The sequence below is a fragment of the Engraulis encrasicolus genome, chromosome 24 (genome assembly GCF_034702125.1).
Source record: "Engraulis encrasicolus isolate BLACKSEA-1 chromosome 24, IST_EnEncr_1.0, whole genome shotgun sequence".
NCBI lineage: Eukaryota > Metazoa > Chordata > Actinopteri > Clupeiformes > Engraulidae > Engraulis > Engraulis encrasicolus.
The window spans coordinates 28558833-28582892 of record NC_085880.1 but is presented as its reverse complement, the minus strand read 5'-3'; the positions used below and the strand labels follow the sequence as shown (position 1 = coordinate 28582892).

The following is a 24060-nucleotide window of genomic DNA, read 5'->3' as shown; positions in this document are numbered from 1 at the left end:
AGAAACACTATTTTAGAGGCTTTTCAGGGGGCTATTTCCAATGACATAACGGGCCCTATGCAATCATGGTCTTTGTGTTTGTTTCAGGACCAGGGAGTGTGGGTCAAGGCTTTTAAATATGGTTAGCATTAGGGGTTGATTTATTGCCTAAAGAGGCAGAAATGGATCCGTGCTTGCTTCAGGGGTGGAGTTGAAGCAGAGATATTAGATACATTCTCCAGAAACCTGCTCTTCTTGCCCTCTCCTCTCCTTATTTCACATAGCCTACATCTTTAAGTGTCACAAAGTACATTTAGGCTACATAAAATAGGCCTACAGAATGGTCAGACAGAAATGAGTATATGTACGATATTTTGTGACCGCTATGGAGAGTGGGCTACAGCAATATTTATTATGCCAAATTTCCTCTTAAAGTTATACGATTGGAATGTGAAACAGCAGTTGTACTGTAGGCCTACATATCAGAAGTCAGGCTTCATTATTTAGGATTTGAGGAGCACTTGACATGAAGGCCAAAGCATGACGCGTTATTGTAATGCATTAACTGATGCCCATCAGTCTTTCATACAGTAGGTCTACAGGTTTGCCTGTGAACATTATGTACGCTGCACAGGTACATATCATAGGTGATGCCCATTTCTTTTTGTGATCATAGCAGATAGCACACCACAGTGCACATTCAAGAATTGCATTATTTTATTGTAGTGCTTGTATTATACACTGAAATTGATTTGCTAAAGCCTACAATTGATTTAAATAAATCTGCCTGGCAAGACTGTTGCAGTTAGACTACAGCCTGATTGTTAAATATCTGTAAGGCAAGGCAAGGCAGGGTATCTGTAGACTATCTTTAATGATGGGACTACTTACAATGTGCATCAATGCTGTGCTGTTAAAATTACAACAATTTAACCATTTCTGGCTACATATTCAAGGTCATGGCATCTATGATTGACATTACTTGAATAGGATGTGCTTCATGCCTAAATAGGATCTGGAGAAATAATCCATGCTTTTATTCCCTGTAGGTTTGAATACAGGTATTGCAATGCTCTACTTCTAGAACTCCCCCAAAAGACTTTCAAGACAGGTGCAAGTAATCTGACTAAAAGCTGCAGCTAACCAATTATGACTTTAAAAAAAGAAAGAACAGTCATATCAGGCTTCCAGGGAGGTTTGGAATTGAGTTTAAAACTCTTCTCGTTGTAAGTCACTAATGGTCTAGAACAGGGGTATTCAATTAATGTCAACGAGGGCCAGTTTTTCAAATTCCTCCGGGTAAAGGGGCCGAACTATACGTATGTATTGTAGTTGCCGACTGTCAATGAAAGAAATATGGGAGACTTCATTGAAGTGGGGGGTCGGGGGTACTACCCCAGAAAGTTTTGCATTTCATAGATGTAATTTCCTGCATTTTAACACCCTGTGTCCCGTTTCAGCTCTATACAGAACCCATACTTTTATCTCTAAATTCCAAAATTCAAGGGGCTTGTGGGGGGCCAGAACCTTGCTGTCCAAGGGCCGCATCTGGCCCCAGGGCCGCCATTTGAATAGCCCTGGTCTAGAATTATAACTATGTTGCAGATATGCTAGAGGAATCATGACTATATTGCAGATATGCTTCTTCGGTCTCCTCTGCTGTTTGTGCCCCGGGTAAAGTCCAGTGCAAAATGACATTCAGCCATTATGCTGCCAAATGCTGGAACCAGCTTCCTGTTAAAATTAGAACAGCCCCAACAGTGACCTTTTTTAAAATAAATTAAAAGCAGCTCTATTTCTATCTGCCTTTGACTAGGGGTTATTTAGTCTCTTTAGATAATACTAGGCCTATAATACTATCTAGGCCTATAATATTTTGTCTTCTTTTTCTTTCTTTTTCTCAAGCACATTGAAAGTTGTATTTAGGCTACCTATTTTTTATCTACCTACTTTTGTCGGATAGACAGAATGACCAGACAATGGCTATTCAGGCTGAATTAAAAAGTCAGTTACATCCACTGTCAGAGATAGTATTTCATAATTCTGACATAACAGTTGTCACAGTGCTGTGTCATTGTAACCAGCAGCGGACAGGTAGCCTATGATACCCTGTGAACATTGCATAGCCAAGGCATCAATTGCATCTCTGTAGAATTTAACGTCTCTCTCTCTCTCTCTCTCTCTCTCTCTCTCTCTCTCTCTCTCTCTCTCTCTCTCTCTCTCTCTCTCTCTCTCTCTCTCTCTCTCTCTCACACACACACACACACAGTCGCGCGCGCACACACGCTAGCCTACGACAGAGCATCCCGTAATCAGGTCACATTTCACTGTGGACTCAGCATCCATCTCCTTCGCATAAAAGAAACACCTTCATGAACGTTTGTTTGTCTACCAGGCTACCGCCAAGCACCAAACAATGAGGGAAATAACCAATTTTTGTAGCATTCTGACCGCAGCTGTGGCGATGTTGGGGATTTCGGTGCAAGGAGAAATGAAGACGGCAAAAGAACCCGGAAAATCTGGGAAATCCATGGAAGATGAGCAGTGGCTGTCCACCATTTCCCAATACAGTCGCAAGATCAAGCACTGGAACCGCTTCAGAGACGTAAGTTGCCTCGTGGATAAAGATGATGCATGCGCGTCCGAATGACCATGCACTGCTGTAGTCCGAAAGCATCGATGTCTTCGTTCTGTTCTTCAAGTTCATTTGATGTTCACTGAATAGTAATAGTGCCTTCTGACTGGGACATTCAGAGGTGTCTCATTAACATGTATTGACATTTTCAATCCAACTGGATAAAGTTTTTATGATTTTAATTCAAGTCAAGGTAATGAGTGGTTCTTATCACAATCGCAGTTTATGATCACTGTTGCATAGGCTTCATGAAATATCTTCAAACCTTGTTTTCAGTAGAGGGCATCTCAGTAACAAATTAGAGTAGCCTATCTAACCAACTGCAAATTAGATAGATAGGGTGCTATCATCATAATACCTTTCAGCATTATTGTTTCAGCATTTCCATAACACAATTCGTGGACTTGTAGCCTAGGCTTTCCTGTCATTATATTAGGCTGTGCTATATACATGTAGGCTACTGTATGTTCAAGAGAATATGTGAACAAGTGGGTATTTATGTAGCCTTTTGAAGACAGACGGTCTTTATAAGGCACAATTGGTCTACAGATGATCTTGCCCAGATGTATTAGTTAGAACTCCCATGCAAGTTCCTCTGTGATGATAACACATGTCCTACCATCTTTTAGATTTGCTGCCAGTGCTGAATGAAACTGAGACAATTGTTATTTTCAATTTGGTAGTCATGTTATAAACTGAGGGGGTGGGTCTTGTTTTGATGCAAATGCATTTGATGCTTTGATGCATTGCTGAGGGATTTGTCATATCCCGGGCGGTCAGCCTTGAGATGTGACAGAAATAGTTAAGTTTTCACTCAAATTGTCACAGTTTTCCCCCAGTGACAGCTCTGTTGTTTGGCTGTATTAACCACATGTAGTTGGGTAAATATGGAAAGCAATGCAATGTACCATAGGCCTGCCTCTGATTGTCAATGATGATCGACTGTCATATATAACTTAATAATGTTATAAGCTATATAATATAAAGCTGGCCAATATGTAGCCTTAACTCTTTCTGTCCGAATTCATCCTATTTTTCAGAGTGAATTTCATGTGACACACGTTTTTGTTGTTGTTGGTATTTGGAGGTCAGCCTTTCTTATAGGTTACAATCTTTTAAACTTTTAATAGTCCTCAGGTGAATATATTTTAGATAGCCCTGTCTGGGTCTGTCTGCTAGTTGAACATGCTTCTGAAGATTTCTCTCATGTCATGTTCAGTCATTCAGAGGCTTTTGACGCAACCTCAATGCACATTGTTGCATGTCACCGCCGCTGTCTTGAAGTACTGTAGCGGCAAAGCAAGATAGGCCTGAAATAGACACATGAATGTTGCCTTGGGAATTCTTTTCCATTATGAATACTTAATGCTTAGTATTATATTATCTGCTACAAGATTTATTTTCCATGGCATCACTAGGTCAGATAAACTTTGCCGTGTTGGTTGAACACAAAGGCAGTAGGACCAATACTGTGTGTGTTGAATTCAAGTCTCCAGGTGTTCATTAAGCACTGCAACTGAGCAGACACTAACTTAGAGTACTAGGTGAATGTGTTATTCTCAAATATTAACCTTGATGGCGCCCCAAACATGCTTGTAATTTAAACAGGAATATTTCCATCACATATAATATCCTGATGATAATTAGCAATATGTAAAAGCTGCCCGAGACTTTACTCTCCAAGCAGGGCTCTAAATTAACTTTTTTCATCACCAGCCAAAATGGCTAGTAGATGTTAATCTTACTCAGACACACACTCACTAATGGGTCAAAGTGGCTAGTAAATTGGTCTTCTTTACCAGCCAAACTGAAATTTCACCAGCATTTGGCTGGTGTTACTCTGATCTAGAGCCCTGCCTCTAAGTAAACATGCAATGGGTAATCCCTGATAATAAATGCAATTTTTCATTCATGTGATAAACAGCATGCAAATATCTCAGTCGGGGTCAACCACAATAACAGATGAAAGATGCCCCGATGACCACAAATAAGCATCTCTAAAAAGAATATGTCTCTTTTCAAACACCCCTGACTTAGTGAAATATTACTGAGAGAATCCCAGAATAAGCCGGGCCTCCCATGGACGGAAAGGCTGTGTGCGTGTGTGTGTGTGTGCGTCCGCGCGCGTGCATGCGTGCGTGAGCGCGTGCATGCGCATGCGCGTGCGTGCGTGTGTGTGTGTGTGTGCGTGCGTGCATGCGTGTGTGTGTGTCGGCTTGCACCTGTTATTCCACCAACTACATTTTTAATGAAGCAAAAATGTTTCATGAGTATGCTCAAATGCTCTCCGCCGTTCCCGAGTCATTATCATCTGATTAAAAATGCAGCACGGAAGAGATAAGGGGTGGGTGGGTAGTGTGACTGTGTGTGTGGGGTGGGGGGGAGGTGCATGGGGGGTTGGTGTTATTGCTCAAGGGGACGACTTTCTTTGCATGCATTTCTTAATTAAGAGCGAGTGGTTTGTTTTCTTTTTTTCTTCTTTTGTCCTCCCTCCCCCGTCTAAGATGGTGTGCCAGTCTTTTAAAAAACGTCTTTGTTGCTGTAGTGGCATATCAGCTTGCTGCAGTTGGTTATGGCATATGAGCCATGAGAGAGAGAGAGAGAGAGAGAGAGAGAGAGAGAGAGGGATAATCAGAGCAGGCTGGAAGCCAGACCGTCATCAACTAATACATGGAAGGTCCCCCCATCGGCGTGTGTGTGTGTGTGTGTAGGTGTACATGCACGTGTGTGCGTGCATGCATGCATGCATGCATTCATGTGTGTACAGTACATGTGTGCGCGTGTGCATGTGCAACAGAATGTCTAATTCCATGTTGAGACAGCTGGTGAGTGGTCCAGACCGTCCCCTTGCCATGCTGCCTTGTCCTGTTCTCAGGCCTGTCTCTGCATGGCAGGCAATGGGAGCCGTCACACCTTGGCTTGGTCCCATGTGGCCCCTGGGACAAATATCTGCTCCCCTTACCTACAGTAGTGAAGGACCAGCCTTGGCCCCTCTGCTGAATACCGCAAGGACCCGAGAGTGATGTGAAGGATCTATACTATAGGAAGGAAAATAAAGGGCCGCAACACTGTTTGATGCTCCCAAAATTGAATGGCACAACGTTTCGAACTAACCGTCCTTCATCACAGTGTTTGGAGCATCAAACAGTGTTACAGACCTTTATTTTCCTTTCAGTTATCTTATGTTTGGTCCAGCACCTGTGCTACTAATGTGCGCGCATTCTCTGACTTTAAGGATATATTGGACTCATCAACTAGGCCCACTGGTGTAGTTTCTGCTTATCAGTGCTGGTTAAAATTGGCCGGATAGAAGGTGAATGCATATAAGCATAGCTATACCTTGGTGTTTGTGGGACTCCAGCAGCTTCAAAGGTTATCTGTTTCACATTTTTTTATCACATGCTCTCTTTATTATTCGATGTCCTTATCGGCAGAAACCTTTCTTATTGTGCCTTTATCAGCACAAACCTGTGTGTGTTTTGAAACAGCTACAAATCTAATACAACTTGAACCGTGATAATTTTTGATTAAAACAGCTTTTGAATTCCTTAAGACCTTCTAATGCTTCTAATTTCACAGATGACCAAATCAGTTACTTAGCAGACGAAAAAGTTTTGAAACTCTGTTTGAAGTTTGGAAGAGAGTATTTGATTTTTTTAATTAATTATTTTATTTATTTATTTAGAAAAATACTGTTATCATTGGAAGGTTATTTGAAAAACATTTGATGATGTTTGATGACAATTAGTATCATTGCTTGTTTTGTTAGGACTTAAATTGAAAATGATAATTGAATTAAAAATATTAGAGATAATGCGGATTTTATTTTCTCTATTTTAGGCACTATTTGTGTACTTCCATTGAAAGCAATGGCCCATCTGTAAAAGAGTTCAGTCCAGCCTGGATTTTGAAACCTCAAATAAACTCTATAAATTAGTCTTCTGGCTTTGGAGTCAACTGATAGCTAGTTAGTTGCTAGACAATCCCAGGCTGCCAGTGAAACTGACAAACAGCTGTCATCTTATGTCATCACCAGAGAAGTTTACTACCATTCTGCAACACACAGCACAACCAGCTGACACTGAGAAACAGCCATGTGCTACTGTATATAGCCCACTCCTCTCTGGGTGTGTCGGCATTACTGTAACAGAGGTCATCTCACCCAGCACGGCCCCCAGGGCTCAATTCCATGACCTCACAGATAGGCGAGGTCAGGGGTCATGCTCACTTGTCAGTTGACAGGGAAAACAAGCTGCCAATCAAGTGGACTAGCGTGTCTGTTAAATCATTGTGAGGCAGGTTTATGACATCAGCTACAAGCTACTGTAACACAGTTAAACACAGCTATGTACCGTGTAAACCACTGTAGCTGGTGCCCATTTGCAAAGACATGATGGACCCAGCCAGCTGTGACAGTGGAATATTAGACCCTCTCATTGCAAAGATGTTGGATTTATTCATTTGATCAGATCCATACTACTGGTCATCTTTTTGTTTTAAAAATGTGGTTATTAACAATAAAGAACCTGCAGATTTTCTCAGACCAGGGAGAAATACATACTGTATATGTAAAAGCAGTGTAGTGATTGTCTTGGAAAAATCTGATTCGTTTAGTATAGTGAAATAATGCAGTTGTCTGTGTGTAGTGCACCAAGAAGGGTGGTAATAGCAAAATGAACATCAGACAATTTAATGCAATCCCATGCATCCTTTTTGTTTATGCTGCTTTCAGTCACGTAGTATTGCTACCACCAGTCACAATGCACACAGTGCACACGGTCCGTAAGGACACTTTCATTTCAGCTTTAAGTGTGCTGAATATTAATATAACATGTGGAACATTTGCATTGCACATCTCTTAATCTGTGGACATACAGACAGTAGGCTACTGCATACGACTGGATCATGTACAGCAGCTGTGCTTAGCACTTGCCAATCATTATTAGTGAGGCATGACTGTGAATTCATGCATATTTTACATTACATGTTAACCATTGACAAGAGTTACAGTATGTGCCTGCGCCCCCATCTGCAAATCTTCCAAGATAGCAGAACATTCAGTTGCTAAGCTATTTTGCTATTGATGGATTTTTATGAAACTATACCGCTATCTGTTTCATTCTGATATTGAGGTTTTTTTAGTATGTACATGGTCTGTATTCAAAGACTATTTTCCCGTGTTGAAATTTTAAAGCTGTGTGTCGTGTGCATTGGGGCTTTCGCAGTAAGCTAAGCTGCTGTGGTAGATGGTTGGGCTGGCGAACATGGATGTAAGGCAGCCAAGACATCCCATTGTGCCCTTGGCCTGCTGCCCTTTCTCCAGTCTCCAAGGGTTAAAGCACACAGGCCTCCAGTCTCTCTCTCTCTCTCTCACTCACTCACTCACTCACTCACTCACTCACTCACTCACTCACTCACTCACTCACTCGCACGCTCTCTCTCTCTCGCTCTCTCTCTCTCTCTCTCTCTCTCTCTCTCTCTCTCTCTCTCTCTCTCTCTCTAGCTCAGCTTGTCAACCTGCTCCCTTCAGACACAAACCATTTTCTGTCCTTGTAGATAAGTTAAAGTAACCGTGTATGACAATGCTACCATTTCCCCATGCGTATGATGCTGCCATGTGAAGAACAAAGTAGACCTCATATGCAGTAGCACAAGTGTATTTCTGTGGATAGACAGCTGAAGTCAACCTCTGCCAATGGGGAAATGGTTTTGGTGACGTTTTGATTGACATGACATGTCTATACCTTATATAAAGCACAATATTTTAAAGCAGTCTCATGTATGACTATGAAGCAGTCTCATGGGTAAGCCATGTACACCACGACTAGATTGAATTTGCATCATCTTTTATTCACAGACAAAGGGCTGGAATGTTGTACTTTATAATGTTCGTCATTATGTAAGCACCATGTTCAGTTTCCGTGTGTGTGTGTGTGTGTGTGTGCGTCTGTGTGTGTGTGCGTGTGTGTGTGTGTGTGTGTGTTTGTTTGTGTGTTTGTGAGTGCGTGCGTGCTTGTGTGTGTGTGTGTGTGAATATGCGTGTGTGTGTGTGTGTGTTTGCATGTTTGTGTGTGTGTGACTGTGGTCATGCCCAGCTGCGTTGGACTGAGGCAGGGTGAGGGGGAGGAGCCCCAGCAGGTGATCTGAGGGAGGTCATCTAAAATAGATATGACTCACACACACACACACACACACACACACACACACACACACACACACACACACACACACACACACACACACACACACACACACACACACACACACACACACACATATATATATCTCAAGGCACCGCAGACCTCGCCAACCTTTTACTCACTAGGAGGACCGTTGCCTCAATACGCCTCAGAGTGGAATAATACAAAGTGTTTTGCATTCTGTAAAACAGTCGGGTGATCAACATGTTTCACTTATATCTAGTGTTGTATATCTAGTGTTACAATATCTAGTCTTGTACATGTAGTGTAAAATTGTTTGTCCATGATGCCATCTTACAGAAGTCATTTGCCGGTTGCTGTGCCACCTTCCTTATGCACATATGCAACCGTGTGAGAAGCGAGGGCCCATACTTGCTGCAGAACTATTAGAGCATGACGTACAATACTGGACCAATCATCTAGGGAGCAGATAGCGGCGACGTGAGGCTCTCCTCAAAAATGTCCGTCACTTCTAAGCAATCGCTCACACGATCGCAGCTAGTGCATGCGTCAGTATTGCACCATGTGCTTGTGTTTGTATTCAAGAGAGCCACTCACATCAAACTGACACAAAAGGCACATGGCAATGTAATTGTGCACAAAATGTGTACGCACACACTTACCATGCAGCAAGCATATTCCAGCCTTAAAAATAGATATGACATGTGTATCTCAAGGCCCCTAGGCCACACCAACTTTTATTCGGGTTGCGGCCACCACTCCGACATACCGCCATTCCGACACACCGCCATTCCGACACTTTTTTCATACGCCAATCCGACACTAAGTTGCTCCTACAGGGAGCTGTCCACGCGCCAGCGTACACCTTCATTGGCGTGTCTGGAGCTGTCCACATGCGTGGTGCTGAAATGCTCCAAGTGAAGCATGCTACTGCTTCATGAGGGGGATAAGCTCAGTGCAAAAAGCAACATAAATGTAGACCTAGGCCTACTACCTTCTGATGACAAGACTATGAGGGAAAAAACAGTGTGTGTGTGTGTTTGTGTCCCGTGTGGGAAAATCATCATGCAAATCCTCAGTATGCATGGTCAGCATCAGTAGTATCTAATATTGTATTTTATTTGGTTCAAATATTTGGCTGTCGACGTGATCTGAGAGATGTCACCTCTAAATGAATAAGCCTATGACTCTATGGCACCGTAGACCTTGGCGACCTTTAGTTACTATGAGGACCATTGCATGACGAAAAGCACCATGCATATCTTCAATATGGTAACCTTTCAGTGGAATAATACTTTATAATACATACAGAGTTTGCATAGAGCGGCCAAGTGGTTTAAGAATTCAAAGCTTCACATTTTCACATATTCATGCACTGATGGCAGACGCCTTACATGCAAAGGTGCCAATAGCCGGTATATTGGGGATCAGTGTCTTGTTCAAGGACACAGCCAACAGGAGGTGCTGGACAAGAACCAGCCAACCTCTGATTCCTTCATCTTCACAATCCCTGGCAAGCTCTTTGGAGCTCACAGCCCAATTTGTGGAGTGCTTGTTTGACACACTTCTATTATGGAAATCAGGAGGATTTTCAAACCATCAATCAATGTTCCCAAGCCTGGCGGGGTGGGGGTGGAGGGGGGTGGGGGTGCAGTCTGTTGTGTCAGATGCTGAAAGGCTGATTGGAAGATTGTGTGGAACTCAAGGAGACTAAGGAGTCTGTCGATGCTATCAGCAACTGCTCCATTCTGTATGCACAGGCTTTGAATTAGAAATATCCCCTAAGGAAAATGTCTTTTTTTTCTAGCAGTCTCATTTTTATCACTTGGAAATAAATTAGGACTTCTTGACATCGGACTAGTTAATTTCCTTTTCCTTTTAAGAGAGTCAGTAAGGTCATTTAAGTTCGCCAAAAACTTTCAGCGACTAGAATTCTTAATCATTTACCCTCAAACCTCCTTTGGAGAAGATTAGAATCAGCTTAATAGAAGATATTGTCAAATCTAAATGATTAAGTTTAGACCTGCAACTTTGAAAGGCAGTATTTTCATTCTGGGTCATCTTTGTGTCTCAGTCTTACAATTTCACAGCTCTCTGCATTTAGCAGACTGCAAAACAACTTCTTCGACTGTCCTCCGCTAATCCGCATTACAGTACATTTATAAATGTGTTTCGAGCTATATGGCACACGCGGCTGCCAACTGCAGTTTGTTGCTGATCTAACAAATGAGTATCTCTCTGTGCTGGCCTGGCACACTGAAAATGTCCTTGGCTTTCATGGGCACAGCGGGTGTTTTTATTTTTGTTGTGTTGCGACTCTCCCCAGCACTGCAACCCCTCACTAGCTTTGCTCTGGGCTCAGTCGGCTGGGCTGGAGTCCAGTGCTGAGCCCTGCCTGCCTGCCTGCCTGCCTGCCTGCCTGCCTGCCTGCCTGCCTGCCTGCCTGCCTGCCTGCCTGCCTGCATGCCTGCGCCCCGGCCCGCCTCAGTGTGGCATTGAGAGTTGGCGCCGCATAACGCCACTGCATCTGCTGTCCCTGTCCATTATGATGGTGCTCCGTCTCTCCTCTCTGCAGTCTCTGTCTGCAGGAGCCGCAGGCTAGGGAGCAGGGCACCTTTTGTGTGGATGGCAGCCTAGCCAGCTAGTGTGAAATCACTGTAGGATCTGTCTTTTCCTCAGCGATGGACTGATGCTAATGATTTACCTCTATATTGGTCGGTAGTTATGCTGTAGTGCAGGGATGTCAGTGGTTCGAATAGTTTTGACTCCATATTCATCTGTGTTTTTTATTTTGGTCCTCTTTGAATTTGAAGGGGACACCCCTGCTGTAGTGTATCACTTTGGTCAGCTCTTATTGTTGATTTTAATAAATAAATGTGATTTGATTTGATTTTTTATTTGTTGTATGTTATACGGTCATCATGTTGTTATATGATAGCCTTTGCCTCATGTTGTCATCTTCATATTGTCGATTCCAAATGTAAAACCCTATCTCCTCACTGAATCTCTAGAAGCCAAGCTATAACGTGAAGAATCCACTTTCATTGTGTTAATTAGTATGGCAGACACAGCAGCTCTGATGCTGAAGGAGTTTGTACATTTAGCCATCGTTTACATGACATTTTAAACCGTAATCCTTCCCGTCAAATAGGATTTTCATATTGCTCATGTCAGGCTGACACACAGCTTTGAAAATGTGTACTTCCCCCTCAAGAAGAATTACTTTGATCCAATCAGTGTATGTGATGAGTTTTGTGTAAGTGGCCTTGGTTTCATATCAATCAAAGAGATTATTACATTCCGTTTAGGGGGTTTTAGGTGTACTTCTTGACTGTAATGAGCAGGGCTTTCTGCTGATTTTGTGGATCTTTCTGGAAAGAAAGATTACCCCTGATTTTTGTTCTCAACAATGTTTGCATTTGTGCCTTTTCAAGTTTTTTTTAAAAAATCTACAAATTGTGTAGGGGGATAATATAAAACATATTATGAGCAAGAGTATCTGCTTGTGGATTTTGCCGATCTTTCTGAAATGGCATTCAGTGATATATGTGCTGCACCGCCATTTGTGGAAGAGCATAAATGACTGTTTTTCAAATCCTAAAAAAATGTGGCAAGAGATCCAAATGTGAGACGTGTCTTGGAGAAACTAGGAGTACAGTATACCCTCCACCTGCTTTAAACATATGAAGAATAGGCCCTATTGTCCGCATATGGCAGATATATGACAGAACTAGAAAAATCACCTCCTGCATTGAATAGGTATAGGCTACAGACAAATTGTATTCATGCAAATATTGATAAACACTGAGTGTACTTGAAGACTACACTGCTGATCCTTGATGTGTGTTGTTTTCACAAAGAGTCATGGGAATGAATCATATAAATCAATATGACTGGACTAACACACTGCTGCGTCTGTAAAAAGATACTAAATTTCTCCTCTCTCTCTCTCTCTCTCTCTTCTTCTTCCCCTATTGCATGCTTGCCTCAGGAAGTGGAGGTATGATCACTTTCATGATCAGTCATCCTTTTGTTCAGTAATAACCAATACAACATTTTTGAAAGTAATCAGGCTATATAACTTGTGTATTTGAAAAAATGCAAAAACAATTATATATTATTAAAAATATTATATATAGTATATTGTATATGTATGTATATTGTATATGTAATGTACTCGTATATATTAGCAACCTCAAATTCAAGCCCTTAGACGTGACTTCAGTTCAGTAATAAGGCATGTTTAACTGCAGGCAATGTTTTGACCTGCACTGTGCTTTTTCTTACACTTACTCATGATTCAGTACCCACTGGAAATAATGCCTGTCTTTATATCCCTCCTCTTGCCTCCAGGATGACTACATTCGATCATGGGATGCTGCTCAGGTTTCAAGCGAAAGTAAGTCCTTTGTGTGTTTGCCGGTTCATCTGTGTTCCCCATCGTGTGTTGTTTGCTATATGCCTTAGAAATCCGGTTTCATTTTCCAATCTGAGAAAGGAGCCCCTTGTTTTGTTTGCCAGTGGCTTTATGAGCGCAAACAATGGAAAGGCTCTCTGTCGCTACGCTTGTTATGTGTGGAAGGAGACAGATTAAATATATGGATAGCATATGCTGAGTGAGGTGTGTGCCTGAAGCTAAAGGATTTCACTATATCCAGTCAGTCTACAGGAGAGAAGCAGGCAAAGTATGATGCACCTGATGCATACAATATGAGAACTTACTGGTAGACTTCTCCCTCTTGCTGTCTTACGCAGAGATACTAGCTGAATTGTTATTGATGTCTTCCACGGTAGCAGGATATTGGTAAGAATCTTACAATAGTAGCCTACCCATATTTTATAGCAACCAAGGAGTGAAGTAATGTATTGCAGACGCATAGTGTTGGAAATTGTAGATGTGTCTAATTTCTTCCTCATAGAGGCTATCAATTAGTAGGCCTAACGCAAGCTATCTCAGATTTTTTTTTATTTCTCCCTTGAAACACAAGAAAATGTATCAATAATGTATTGAGTTGTGGTTCTCGTGATGCAAATGGGAAATAAGCAGGACAAAGGGCTGTGATGCAACATGCTCTAAAGAAACACTGAGAGGTGTAGTATACGTAGAACGCAGGTATACGGAGTATACCCACTTCTACATTTTAGGGGCTTCAGTATACCCACTTAAAATTGATTGATCCATTATTTAGAATAGCACAAATATATACAGTATACCCACTTAAAAAAATGCTCGAATATACAGTATACCACTTCAAAAAAGTAGACTACACCGCTGGAAACACTCATAAAATACAGTACATTGGTTCATCAAGTGGACACAGATGTTGTATCTCCCTGTAAATGTCATGTTACCTCCTTCAAATCCAAGCTTGTGTGCCTGTGATGTACGAGCCCAGTCTCGCGAAAAAATCAACTGTAGGCCTATGCCTCGTGGTGCTGTTACGATATACCCAACCACGAGAAACGAGGCTATTCGTAACAGCACCATGAGGCTTAGGCCTACAGTTGATTTTTTTCCGTTTTTCTCGTAAGGAATTCACGAATGGCCCGAAATACAGTTGGATGTACACAAGTCGATCCTCAGAAGACAGGATGTCCGTTAGCATCCATCGTCCGATTGTAATTAGTGGGTACATAATTGCCAGTTCTGCTGAGGTGCTGCTAAGAACCCCAAGGAGGCGATTGAGAACTGACTAACACCACTGGCATAGTTCCAGTGAAGCATGAGCACACTCACAGAATCAGAATGTGGCGAATAGACAGACTTCCATCCAAAAATATGCTCTCAGTAAATGTCATCAACTGAGTTAAACTCTAATGTCTTTACAACAGGGGGGATGAATCATCACAGAGCAGAAAATGACTCACACATAATCATTTGCACGGTTCATTTTCCATTTAGACAACTAATGCTGAGGGTTAAAATGCCAGCTGAATGCCAAAATGCAATCTTGCAATTCCAATTGCAATGTTCTTCTTGACATCATGTGACCCGTGGCATATGAAAAGGGGTTGCTCTAACTGTAGGGACAGTCAGATGTAGTAAAAGTGTCAAAAGCGGCGGAATTAATTTTCTTTGTGTGGAAGAGCAAGCAGCAAACACGGTTGTGGTGCAGAGGGCTTCAAAAGCGTCCAAAGAGAAGTTTGAACTTCAGATAAAAATATGTAATAAGCTATAAAGCATTTCGGCATCAGGTCCACTCTCCACAGTTAAATACCCCACATTAGAATTAGAACTGAAGCAGTCTCTCAGTTGAAAAGACAAAATGTCCTTCAAGCTCTTTTGCTCACAAAGTAACTCTTTTGACTGCTTGCAATATTACTGTTGTCGTATACTAGCTGAATCTACTTTGTTGCGTAGCCTCTTTTCGCAGATGTTCCCGCCGGCGGTCCATTCACACATTGCTGATAAGACTGAGCTACATCATAACAACATTGCCATGACATTACCAAGAGCCTTAAGTAACAGATTAAGACTTTGCCGTCACAATTTTGTTGACTGTGATGTTATAACATAGGCTCTGCCTCTGCGCAAAAGGGTTAAGGTAGGGAACATACCAATCCGAGCTATGTGTACTCATCAGTTACTATTATTGATGTCTAATGTGTCCTGTGCTGTAGGCACATCATCATCATCATTATGAACATCATCATCAGCCTGGAGCTTCTTGGCTAAGACTGTTAAATTACTCTCGGGAGCATGAGTCAAGCAAACTGCTGATTGGTTTGTCAGCTCTTAGTGACTAAGTGCCTGAAAGAAAGACAATGATTGGCTGAAAGCAACGGAAAGAAATGCAGAGGTATAATGTTTCTATTCTCATACATATTTTTCCATCCTGTTGTCAGGTGACATACAGTATTTCCTTCCTACGTTTGACAGTTTGTTAGTGTATTACTGTATCAATACCAGCAGCATGGTGTTCAATACCCTTCACAGAGCTCTGCCTCCCTTATGCTGAGGCTCCAGTGGTGGTCTGGCCATTCGGACGCAGCATTTTAATAGGATTGATCCCCCCACCCCCCTCCTACTCCACCCCCACCCCATCTCCCTAGCACTCGGCACAAAGGAGGCCATTCACCTCACACACCATTGATCTGCCCCCCATTCCTCTCCTCTCCTCTCCTCTCCTCTCCTCTCCTCTCCTCTCCTCTCCTCTCCTCTCCTCCCCTTCTCATCTCCTCTCCTCCCCTTCTCTCCTCTCCTCTCCTCTCCTCTCCTCTCCCCTTCCCTTTCCTCTTCTTCCCTCTCCTCCTCCTCTCCTCTCCTCCTCTCATCTCCTCTCTTCTCCTGTCCTCTCCTCTCCTCTCCTGGATCCACCTCTCCTTTCCTCTCCTCTCCTCTCATCTGCTTACCTCTCCTCTCCTCTCCTCTCCTCTCCTCTCTTCTCCTCTGCCCTCCTCTTCTTCCCTCTCCTCTCCTCTCCTCTCCTCTCCTCTCCTCTCCTCTCCTCTCCTCTTCTTCATGAAGGTGATAATGACACCACAGCAGCAGAGAAGGTGCGCTGAAAAACAAGTGTAACACAATCATTCAGACAAGGCTGAGCCAGAGTGATGAGCTTTCACTTTGAAGTCCACCCACCACCCACATCAGAGGCCTTCAGGCTTTCTTCAGCACATGTGGGGAGGTGAACACAAACAAGTCTGTTTGCGTGTGTGTAATTTCAATAACCTGTCTTAAGAATCTCGACTATCAGTTTTGACACTCAAACACAGGCATGTAGCAATGTAGTTCTATACGGTGAGAGCATCAATTGCAATAATCTCGGTATTTAAAGCCTTTCAATGCCCTTTTGACTACCAATAAATGATCCCAAGAAATGGTTCTGCTGCTGAAAGGAAGATGATTCCAGTAAATGTGCTCCCCCAGAGAGACCATCTCACATTATTTACAGCACTTGCCAGCTCGCCAATACCAAGTCTTTTGAGTTATCGTGCCTTACAGTAACTTCTCTTTGTTGTGGGATTCTGATTTCTGATCGGATGTCAAGGTAATTAGCTTTCTAAGAACACGCTACCTTTGGCGTAGATCTCAAATGAAACGGAATGGAATTGCCGTTCCATATTAATGGGCTTATGAATGGTAACCATAACAACTGTAGTAGTTTGAATAACAATCTTTTTTCCTCGCTCTACTTTTTCAAAGGAAAATATGCAAAAACTGTGTTTGTGTGCCACAATGATTGCATATTAAGTAGCACATTTGCATTATATTTCAGTATTTTATTTGTATGTTTATGTAGATTTATTGAAGATGGAAATATTTCCTTGATGCAAATGGGAAACAGAATGTCTTTGAGAAGACTTATTTCATAAACATGGGGTCAATAGATGAAGAGTTTACCAATGTCGCTAAGTCCCAGCTACCAACACATGCTGACTGCATGGAGGAAAAGCCCTTGCAAGCAACATGGCAAACAGCTCCAAAAGACAGTGTACCACTCGTCATTCACCATTGTATCTACTATGTGCACCCAGATGGAGGTTAATGTGTTGTCCTGTGCCTTCACCACCACCACCACCAACATTATTATTGTGCATGTGCCAGGTCAACTGCACAGCCATTATTATTATTCCTTACAGGAGCCTCACATCAATAGTGAGGGAGCCACATGAGGCATCTCCTCGTATGACCCCATGTATTGATACCAGGAAATTGCTCATCCCTCCTTGATCCACAACACAAACACCAGAGACGGGGTTCTCACAAGTGCTCATTTTACTGTTGTTTGTCTGGCTTATGCAATTGCAGGTTAATATACAGGTCATGTAGAGTGATAAAGCCTAGGCAAACGTGAAAAAGAGGAGGCTGCATATCTAATCTACACTAATGTAATCAGGACACCGAAACTATACGGCGTAATAAAAGACCTGGTGTCCACCATTACAGTAGCAGCATGCAGGTTTTGCTTTACCTCTTACTGCCTGAGCTGAGCTGTAATTGCGCCCGCTTACATCTCCCTTTGACTGTAATTGTGTCTCTCACTATGCCTCAGCGATGATTGCGTGTAAACAGAGGATGAAGGTCGATGATGAGGCTGGGAGGAGCAGATATAGTGCTGCTACACATCATGGGCCTGCTGGGGGCTGTTTCTCTCCCAGTTCTCTGCGCTAGATTTGGCAACCACTGTACATTTTGAAGTGTTCATCCAGTGTAGAGAGTTGAATTCAACACTCCTAGTGTTGGGCCTTACTCTATCAGTGTTAAATTAACACTAAAAGAATTGTACTGTGCCAGTAGAGCAGGAAGCCTAATTATGGGTTTTATGAGCGGCTAGCCCCCTGAGTGCACGCACACATTTACGAGATGTACTCAGGAGACAGAGCACAGAGGTGCAGGAGGAGAGAGAGGGAGAGAGAGACAGAGAGAGAGAGACAGAGACAGAGACAGAGACAGAGAGGGAGAGAGAGACAGAGAGAGAGAGACAGAGACAGAGACAGAGACAGAGAGAGAGATACTTTATTTTCAGTTGATTTGATGGAGCACACAAATCAACCTCACAGTACAGAAATTGTCTCTCAGCGCCCTGGAGACAGCAGCAGTAGTGGTGCTGGTGCTGATGCTGGTGCCTTGTTGCTATGGTAATGGCATCACACTGTTTTACGCTAATCCTCTTGAGCCTGTTATGTTAATATAAGAGGCCTGTGCTTATACAGGATGCCATTGTGTTGTTCCTCTATACAGCATCTCCTGAGATGGTCAGAGAGAGAGAGAGAGAGAGAGAGAGAGAGAGAGAGAGAGAGAGAGAGAGAGAGAGAGAGAGAGAGACAGAGAGAGAGAGAGAGAGAGAGAGAGAGAGAGAGAGAGAGAGAGAGGGGAAGAGGGGATCGATTTACAAAGCCTGTCATTGAAGGCAGATGATGCAATTATCAGGGAAGGACATGGGGGTGTTTACAGCATGCTTGCTAGCCATGAGGGACTCTGCAAGCCTGCCGTAGTGATCATGTGTAAGCTGTAAAGACTGTCAGACAAGATGAATGCTCCGTCGATGTTGTGTCACCAGGATTTCAACATTGCGTTCAGAATGCACGTGCCACACCAGAAGAATTTGGAAAACACTTGTCAGTGCTGAATGGTTGTGTGTGGTTCAATTAATTCAGGCCAGTTGCATATTGGAAGGTATAAATTAACGGTGTGGAATAGTGCTTATAATATCATTGTCAGGATGTAGGATTTCGCAGTCTATTTCCTCAAATGATATGTGCTAATTGTTTGTCGGCTTTGGAACTGTATCAGCACGTTTGGGGCATCATTATGTATCAGGAATAGGAGAGTAGGATTGTAAGATGTGATGCATTCATATACACAATACATGCACATCACAATACTGCCCCTCCTCTCCCATCGGTGATGCTGCCTGGCTGTCTCTGCACCGCATATCACAAGCTTCTTTTCCTCTCTCCACTCAACCGGCACCGAAGCAACGGTGTGAATATCTACCCTACATGAGTGGAGCTAATCCCAACACATCCACACATCACATCCACAAATCAAACATATCGACCACTCCGGCTCATGAATGAAAAGAGATGTAAGGAGGAATGTAAGCATGCGTCAAGCAACCCGACATTTCTCACACATTAAACATGTCCTCGCCTCGGTAAGATAGGAGAGAGGAGAGTGAGAAGAGAGGACAGGAGAGGAGGGGGGAGGGAAGCCGAAGCAAGCTCTCCCTGGCCCTTGATGAATGGTGCAAGATGGATTTGTTTTTCTCGCTTGTCCGCCGAATCTTTATCTACCTCTATTTCTGTATTCCCTCCTCCCCCCCAGATGTGGACACCACCAAGGACCCCTGTCAGAAGATGAAGTGTAGCCAGCACAAGGTCTGTGTTGCCCAGGGTTACCAGCGTGCCGTGTGTGTCAATCGCAAGAAGCTGGAGCACAGGTTAGTGCGCTGCTGTGTGCAACGCAGGCCAGAGGTGGGACAGTGCTGGTGACTATACATATATACTATAGGCTGTTGAATCTTAAAACAATATTCACCTCATCATTAGGTGTGCTAAAAAAAATAAAATTACAAAATAAAATGAAGGTACACGTCTTTATTCAGGTACATGTATTCATACTTACATCTGAATCAGTTGCTGGTTCTCTTTCACCTATGGTAGGCTAAAGGGCAGTTTCATGCACTCAGCACGCAAGCCTCCATGCCCTACCCTGACACCTGTTTTATTTGCCTAGTGGCTATTATTGCCCTGGGGCTAGTCCTCCATAATCACTCACACTAATGGCTCGTTCACATGCTATGGGAAAGATGATGGCCTCCACTTTAAAAATGGAAATTACGAGGGTGTTGTGTTAAAGTGCTTTTGTTGTCATAGTGATGTAAAACTCAGCAGAGCTGAAATTTGTCCTGACAATGTTGTTAGTGTGCATGTTTGAAACTACCAAACATACGTCTAACCATTTTGTGATTCATATTTGGTGGGCTTGTGCATTTAAGCATTAGCGTTTTAGTCTGCCATTCACAATATTTACGCTGCCTACAAAAATAGCGTCTCGTTTTTGAGAGAAATAAAGTACAATTTCTCTCCACCAGGTTGAAAAGATCAATGCTTATGACAGTCATCTGGGCAACTCAGATGCCTACTGCCCAGTGGAAAATTCCACATGGTGGGATGTTCATGTTGGCGTTTGGTATTTTTTTTGGTATAGCATGTGAACGACACACACATAACACTGTATATTTACATATCTCCACATTTAACCACTGTGCTTCAAGTGTTACTGGTGGATTATAAAGGAATGATGGGAAGTGTGAGGGTCTGAGTTTTGATCATTTCCTCTTGAATTACAAAATAGATGTGCTCTCTCTCTCTCTCTCTCTCTCTCTCTCTCTCTCTCTCTCTCTCTCTCTCTCTTTCTCTCTTTCTCTCTTTCTCTCTGGCTTTTTGAAGTGCTTAGCCGGCGTTGTTGTTGCTGTTGTTTTCTCATTACGGTCTCTGTTGTATCCCTCAGGATCCGGCTCCCGCTGGTGAAGGCTGAGCGCCGCTGTAGCCCCTGTCCCGTGTCCACCTCAGGGCCTGTCTGCGGAACTGATGGACACAATTACGCCTCTCAGGTAAAGCACCATGGCTGCTCTCTCTTTCTCTGCTCTCCCCCCACCTCTCTCCAGTTTTTGTCTTCAAGCCAGTGGCACACACTGTCACACGTTTAGTACAATAGGACAAAGAGCAGAGGTGGAACGTAACTAATAATAATAATTACAAAATGACATATGAAGCCTCTTTGTGCAAATAGGCCCACCGTCGGGCCTGTTCACTATTTGCTGAAAAGTCTCAACTACATCATATCAGCATTGCTGTGACATTACTAAGAGCTTTTAGTAAGAGAATAATACTTGGTCATTACAATTTTGAGAGGCATAGGTTTAAAGTACATAAATACATAATATTTCTGCGGATTATGATAATAAGATTATTCCTATCTTTTTCCATCATTATAAGTGCAATATACCTTACGAAAATAACATGTTTGTGTTCGAAAAGATTCAAATGGGTCTTTATTGTGTCGTACTAATTCAGTCTGTTCCAAAAGTATTTTAAGTAGCCATCTTGGACGTCGTTACCCACAGCCAAACTTGTTGAAATATACCAGGGAGGCACCTGGCACCAAATTTGAATGGTTCACCTCCTTGGCAACCGGGCTGTTTTGTGAGGGTTTTCTTGCCCAAAGCTCCCACGTGCACTCCACGCTGTCCCAATGATTGAGAGGTTGTTGTGGACCACACACAGGTCAGACCTTTAACGTTCTTTTGGGGGGTATTTGTATGAGATTTGTGTGGTATGGAACCATGTGAACAGGCTTGGCAGGAGCTACAATAGAAGTGTTTTGAAGGCACTGAGCTTTCAGAGTTTCTGCCTTGTGCAGACGGCCTGTGCTGCAAACCCACATTGAATTTGTAGAGCAGACAAAAGAACAATTTTTAGTCCTGCCAACAAATGTTCAAAAAGTGCTCAACAAAAGAAGTTGTCGACAGATCTGTCAGGCTCGCTCACAAAGATCGATTTTTTCGGCTGTCACTTGTGTTGATAACCGTGACAATCATATATGTTTGTCAGGGCTGACATGATTGACAGCAACGAGCTGTTCCTTCAGACCTCGGAAAAACCTGGGAGGTGGGATTGTCAGTGCCTGGTACAATAATTGCATCCATATTTGGAACTGGTCGTGAGCCGGCGGATTGTACATGATGCTCAGGGTTGTTAATATGGTAGCCTCCTGGCCCTGCCGTGGCCTAACGGTAGGGCACTCGTCCACTATGCGGCCGACCCGGGTTCGATTCCCGGCCCGGGTCCTTTGCCGGTCCTTCCCCGTCTCTCTCTCCCAATTTGTTTCCTGTCACCATCTTCACTATACTGTCATAAATAAAAAGTCAAAAAGAACAAAAAAAATAAATAAAAAAATAAGAAAATAAAATGGCGGCCTCCTGCGGTTCAAATGTGGCTTCATCTGGCTCTACTTAAGTCTGTGGGTGACGTCACGGATGCTTGTCCATTTCATATACAGTCTATGCACCCGAGGCAGTACAAGCATTCCTAACACTAGGGCAGACAGATCCATTGCCGGAACTGTAAATTGGCCTTAAGTGATTGGATTTGATGCGGTGGAAGTAGAGATAACACACGCAGAGATCAGCGGTCAATGTGCCATCCCCTGTACTGCTGACCTTGCTGAAAGCATGAAGTGTGAAGGGAAATTATCTGCCTCTTTTTTGTCATCAGATACACCCCCCCCCCTGCTCTCTCTCTCTCTCTCTCTCTCTCTCTCTCTCTCTCTCTCTCTCTCTCTCTCTCTCTCTCTCTCTCTCTCTCTCTCTCTCTCTCTCTCTCTCCCTACATGGTTCCTTCTGCAGTATTGGATGTGTATTGTGTGTGTGCTCCGTGCTGTAACTCACTCTGCTGCACTCAGTGGGATTAATGGCGTATGATTGGCTTGGGGTCATAGGTCATGGTAGCAGCAGCAGTAGCACACCTACGCATGACCTCCCCCCATTTCACAGCGGGCTCCTCTTTAGTCTGTGTGTGTGTGTGTGTGTGTGTGTGTGTGTGTGTGTGTGTGTGTGTGTGTGTGTGTGTGTGTGTGTGTGTGTGTGTGTGTGTGTGTGTGTGTGTGTGTGTGTGTGTGTGTGTGTGCACATGTGCACGTGTGTTTATCTTTATCTGTGCACCTGCCTGTCTGTGTGCGTGCGTGCGTGTGTGCATGTGTGCGTGCTTGCGTGCGTGCCCTCATCTTTTGTGTATCTTTGTGTGTGTGTGCGTGTCTGTGTGTGCGCATGTGCGGGCGCGTGTTTGTCTTGCATGTGTCTTTGTCCATGTGTGTGTGTCTGTGTGTTTGTCTTTGTGTGCACTTACGTGTGAGCGTGTGTGTGTTTTTCTACCCGAAGTGTAAACTGGAGCAGCAGGCGTGTCTCTCGGGGAAGGAGCTGAGTGTCAAGTGTTCCGGCCTCTGCCCCTGCCCCTCCACACCTAGCCCCCCTCCCCAGGACAAGGACACCAGCAGGCACGGCAAGTACACACACACACACGCGCGCGCGCACGCACGCACGCAGGCGCACACACACATACACACGGGAGCGCACACACACACGGGAGCGCACACACACACACACACACACACACACACACACACACACACACACACACACACACAAGTGCAAACACACACACACACACACACAAGCGCAAACACACACACACACACACACACACACACACACACATACACACACACTCATAATCACACACACAGTTTACTTCTTTGTTTGGATTGACAGACATTTATCATAGCACAAGCTAAATTTCATAGGAGTTTACACAAAACTAAAATAACCTGCACACTGAGTGTCTTAAGGATACATGTGGCACCTCACACACACACACACACACACACACACACACACACACACACACACACACACACACACACACACACACACACACACACACACACACACACACACACACACACACACACACACACACACACACACACGTGTACACGCACACACGTGCCCACAGTTTCACTTGCGACCTGCTGGAGGAAGATATGCGCTTATCACTTGTCATCGCCATTGTATTGTGACTTCACACCCCTATCTCTCCGCAACACATGTGCCGATTGTACAGATGAACACCCAGCACACAATGTAGCTTTTAGCAAATATTTCTGGTGGCGCGACGCCAAAAATGTGAAGTGCATAACACGGGTGCATCGGACATTTTGTATATAGGATTTATTATATAGACATTTGCAGTCATATCCATTTTGGAGTGTGTATTGATTTA

General features: G+C 43.4%; 1 protein-coding gene across 1 annotated transcript in view; it reads left to right on the top strand.

Moving 5' to 3' along the window:
* Positions 1 to 2255: 2255 nt before the first annotated feature.
* Positions 2256 to 24060, top strand: part of spock2 (SPARC (osteonectin), cwcv and kazal like domains proteoglycan 2) — a 35469-nt gene continuing 13664 nt past the window's right edge. Inside the window, exons 1-5 of the mRNA XM_063191467.1 lie at positions 2256 to 2584; positions 13129 to 13174; positions 19544 to 19658; positions 20732 to 20834; positions 23160 to 23280. Of these exons, the coding sequence (XP_063047537.1) occupies positions 2396 to 2584; positions 13129 to 13174; positions 19544 to 19658; positions 20732 to 20834; positions 23160 to 23280 (574 nt within the window). The 5' untranslated portion in view covers positions 2256 to 2395. The remainder of the gene's footprint in view (positions 2585 to 13128; positions 13175 to 19543; positions 19659 to 20731; positions 20835 to 23159; positions 23281 to 24060) is intronic.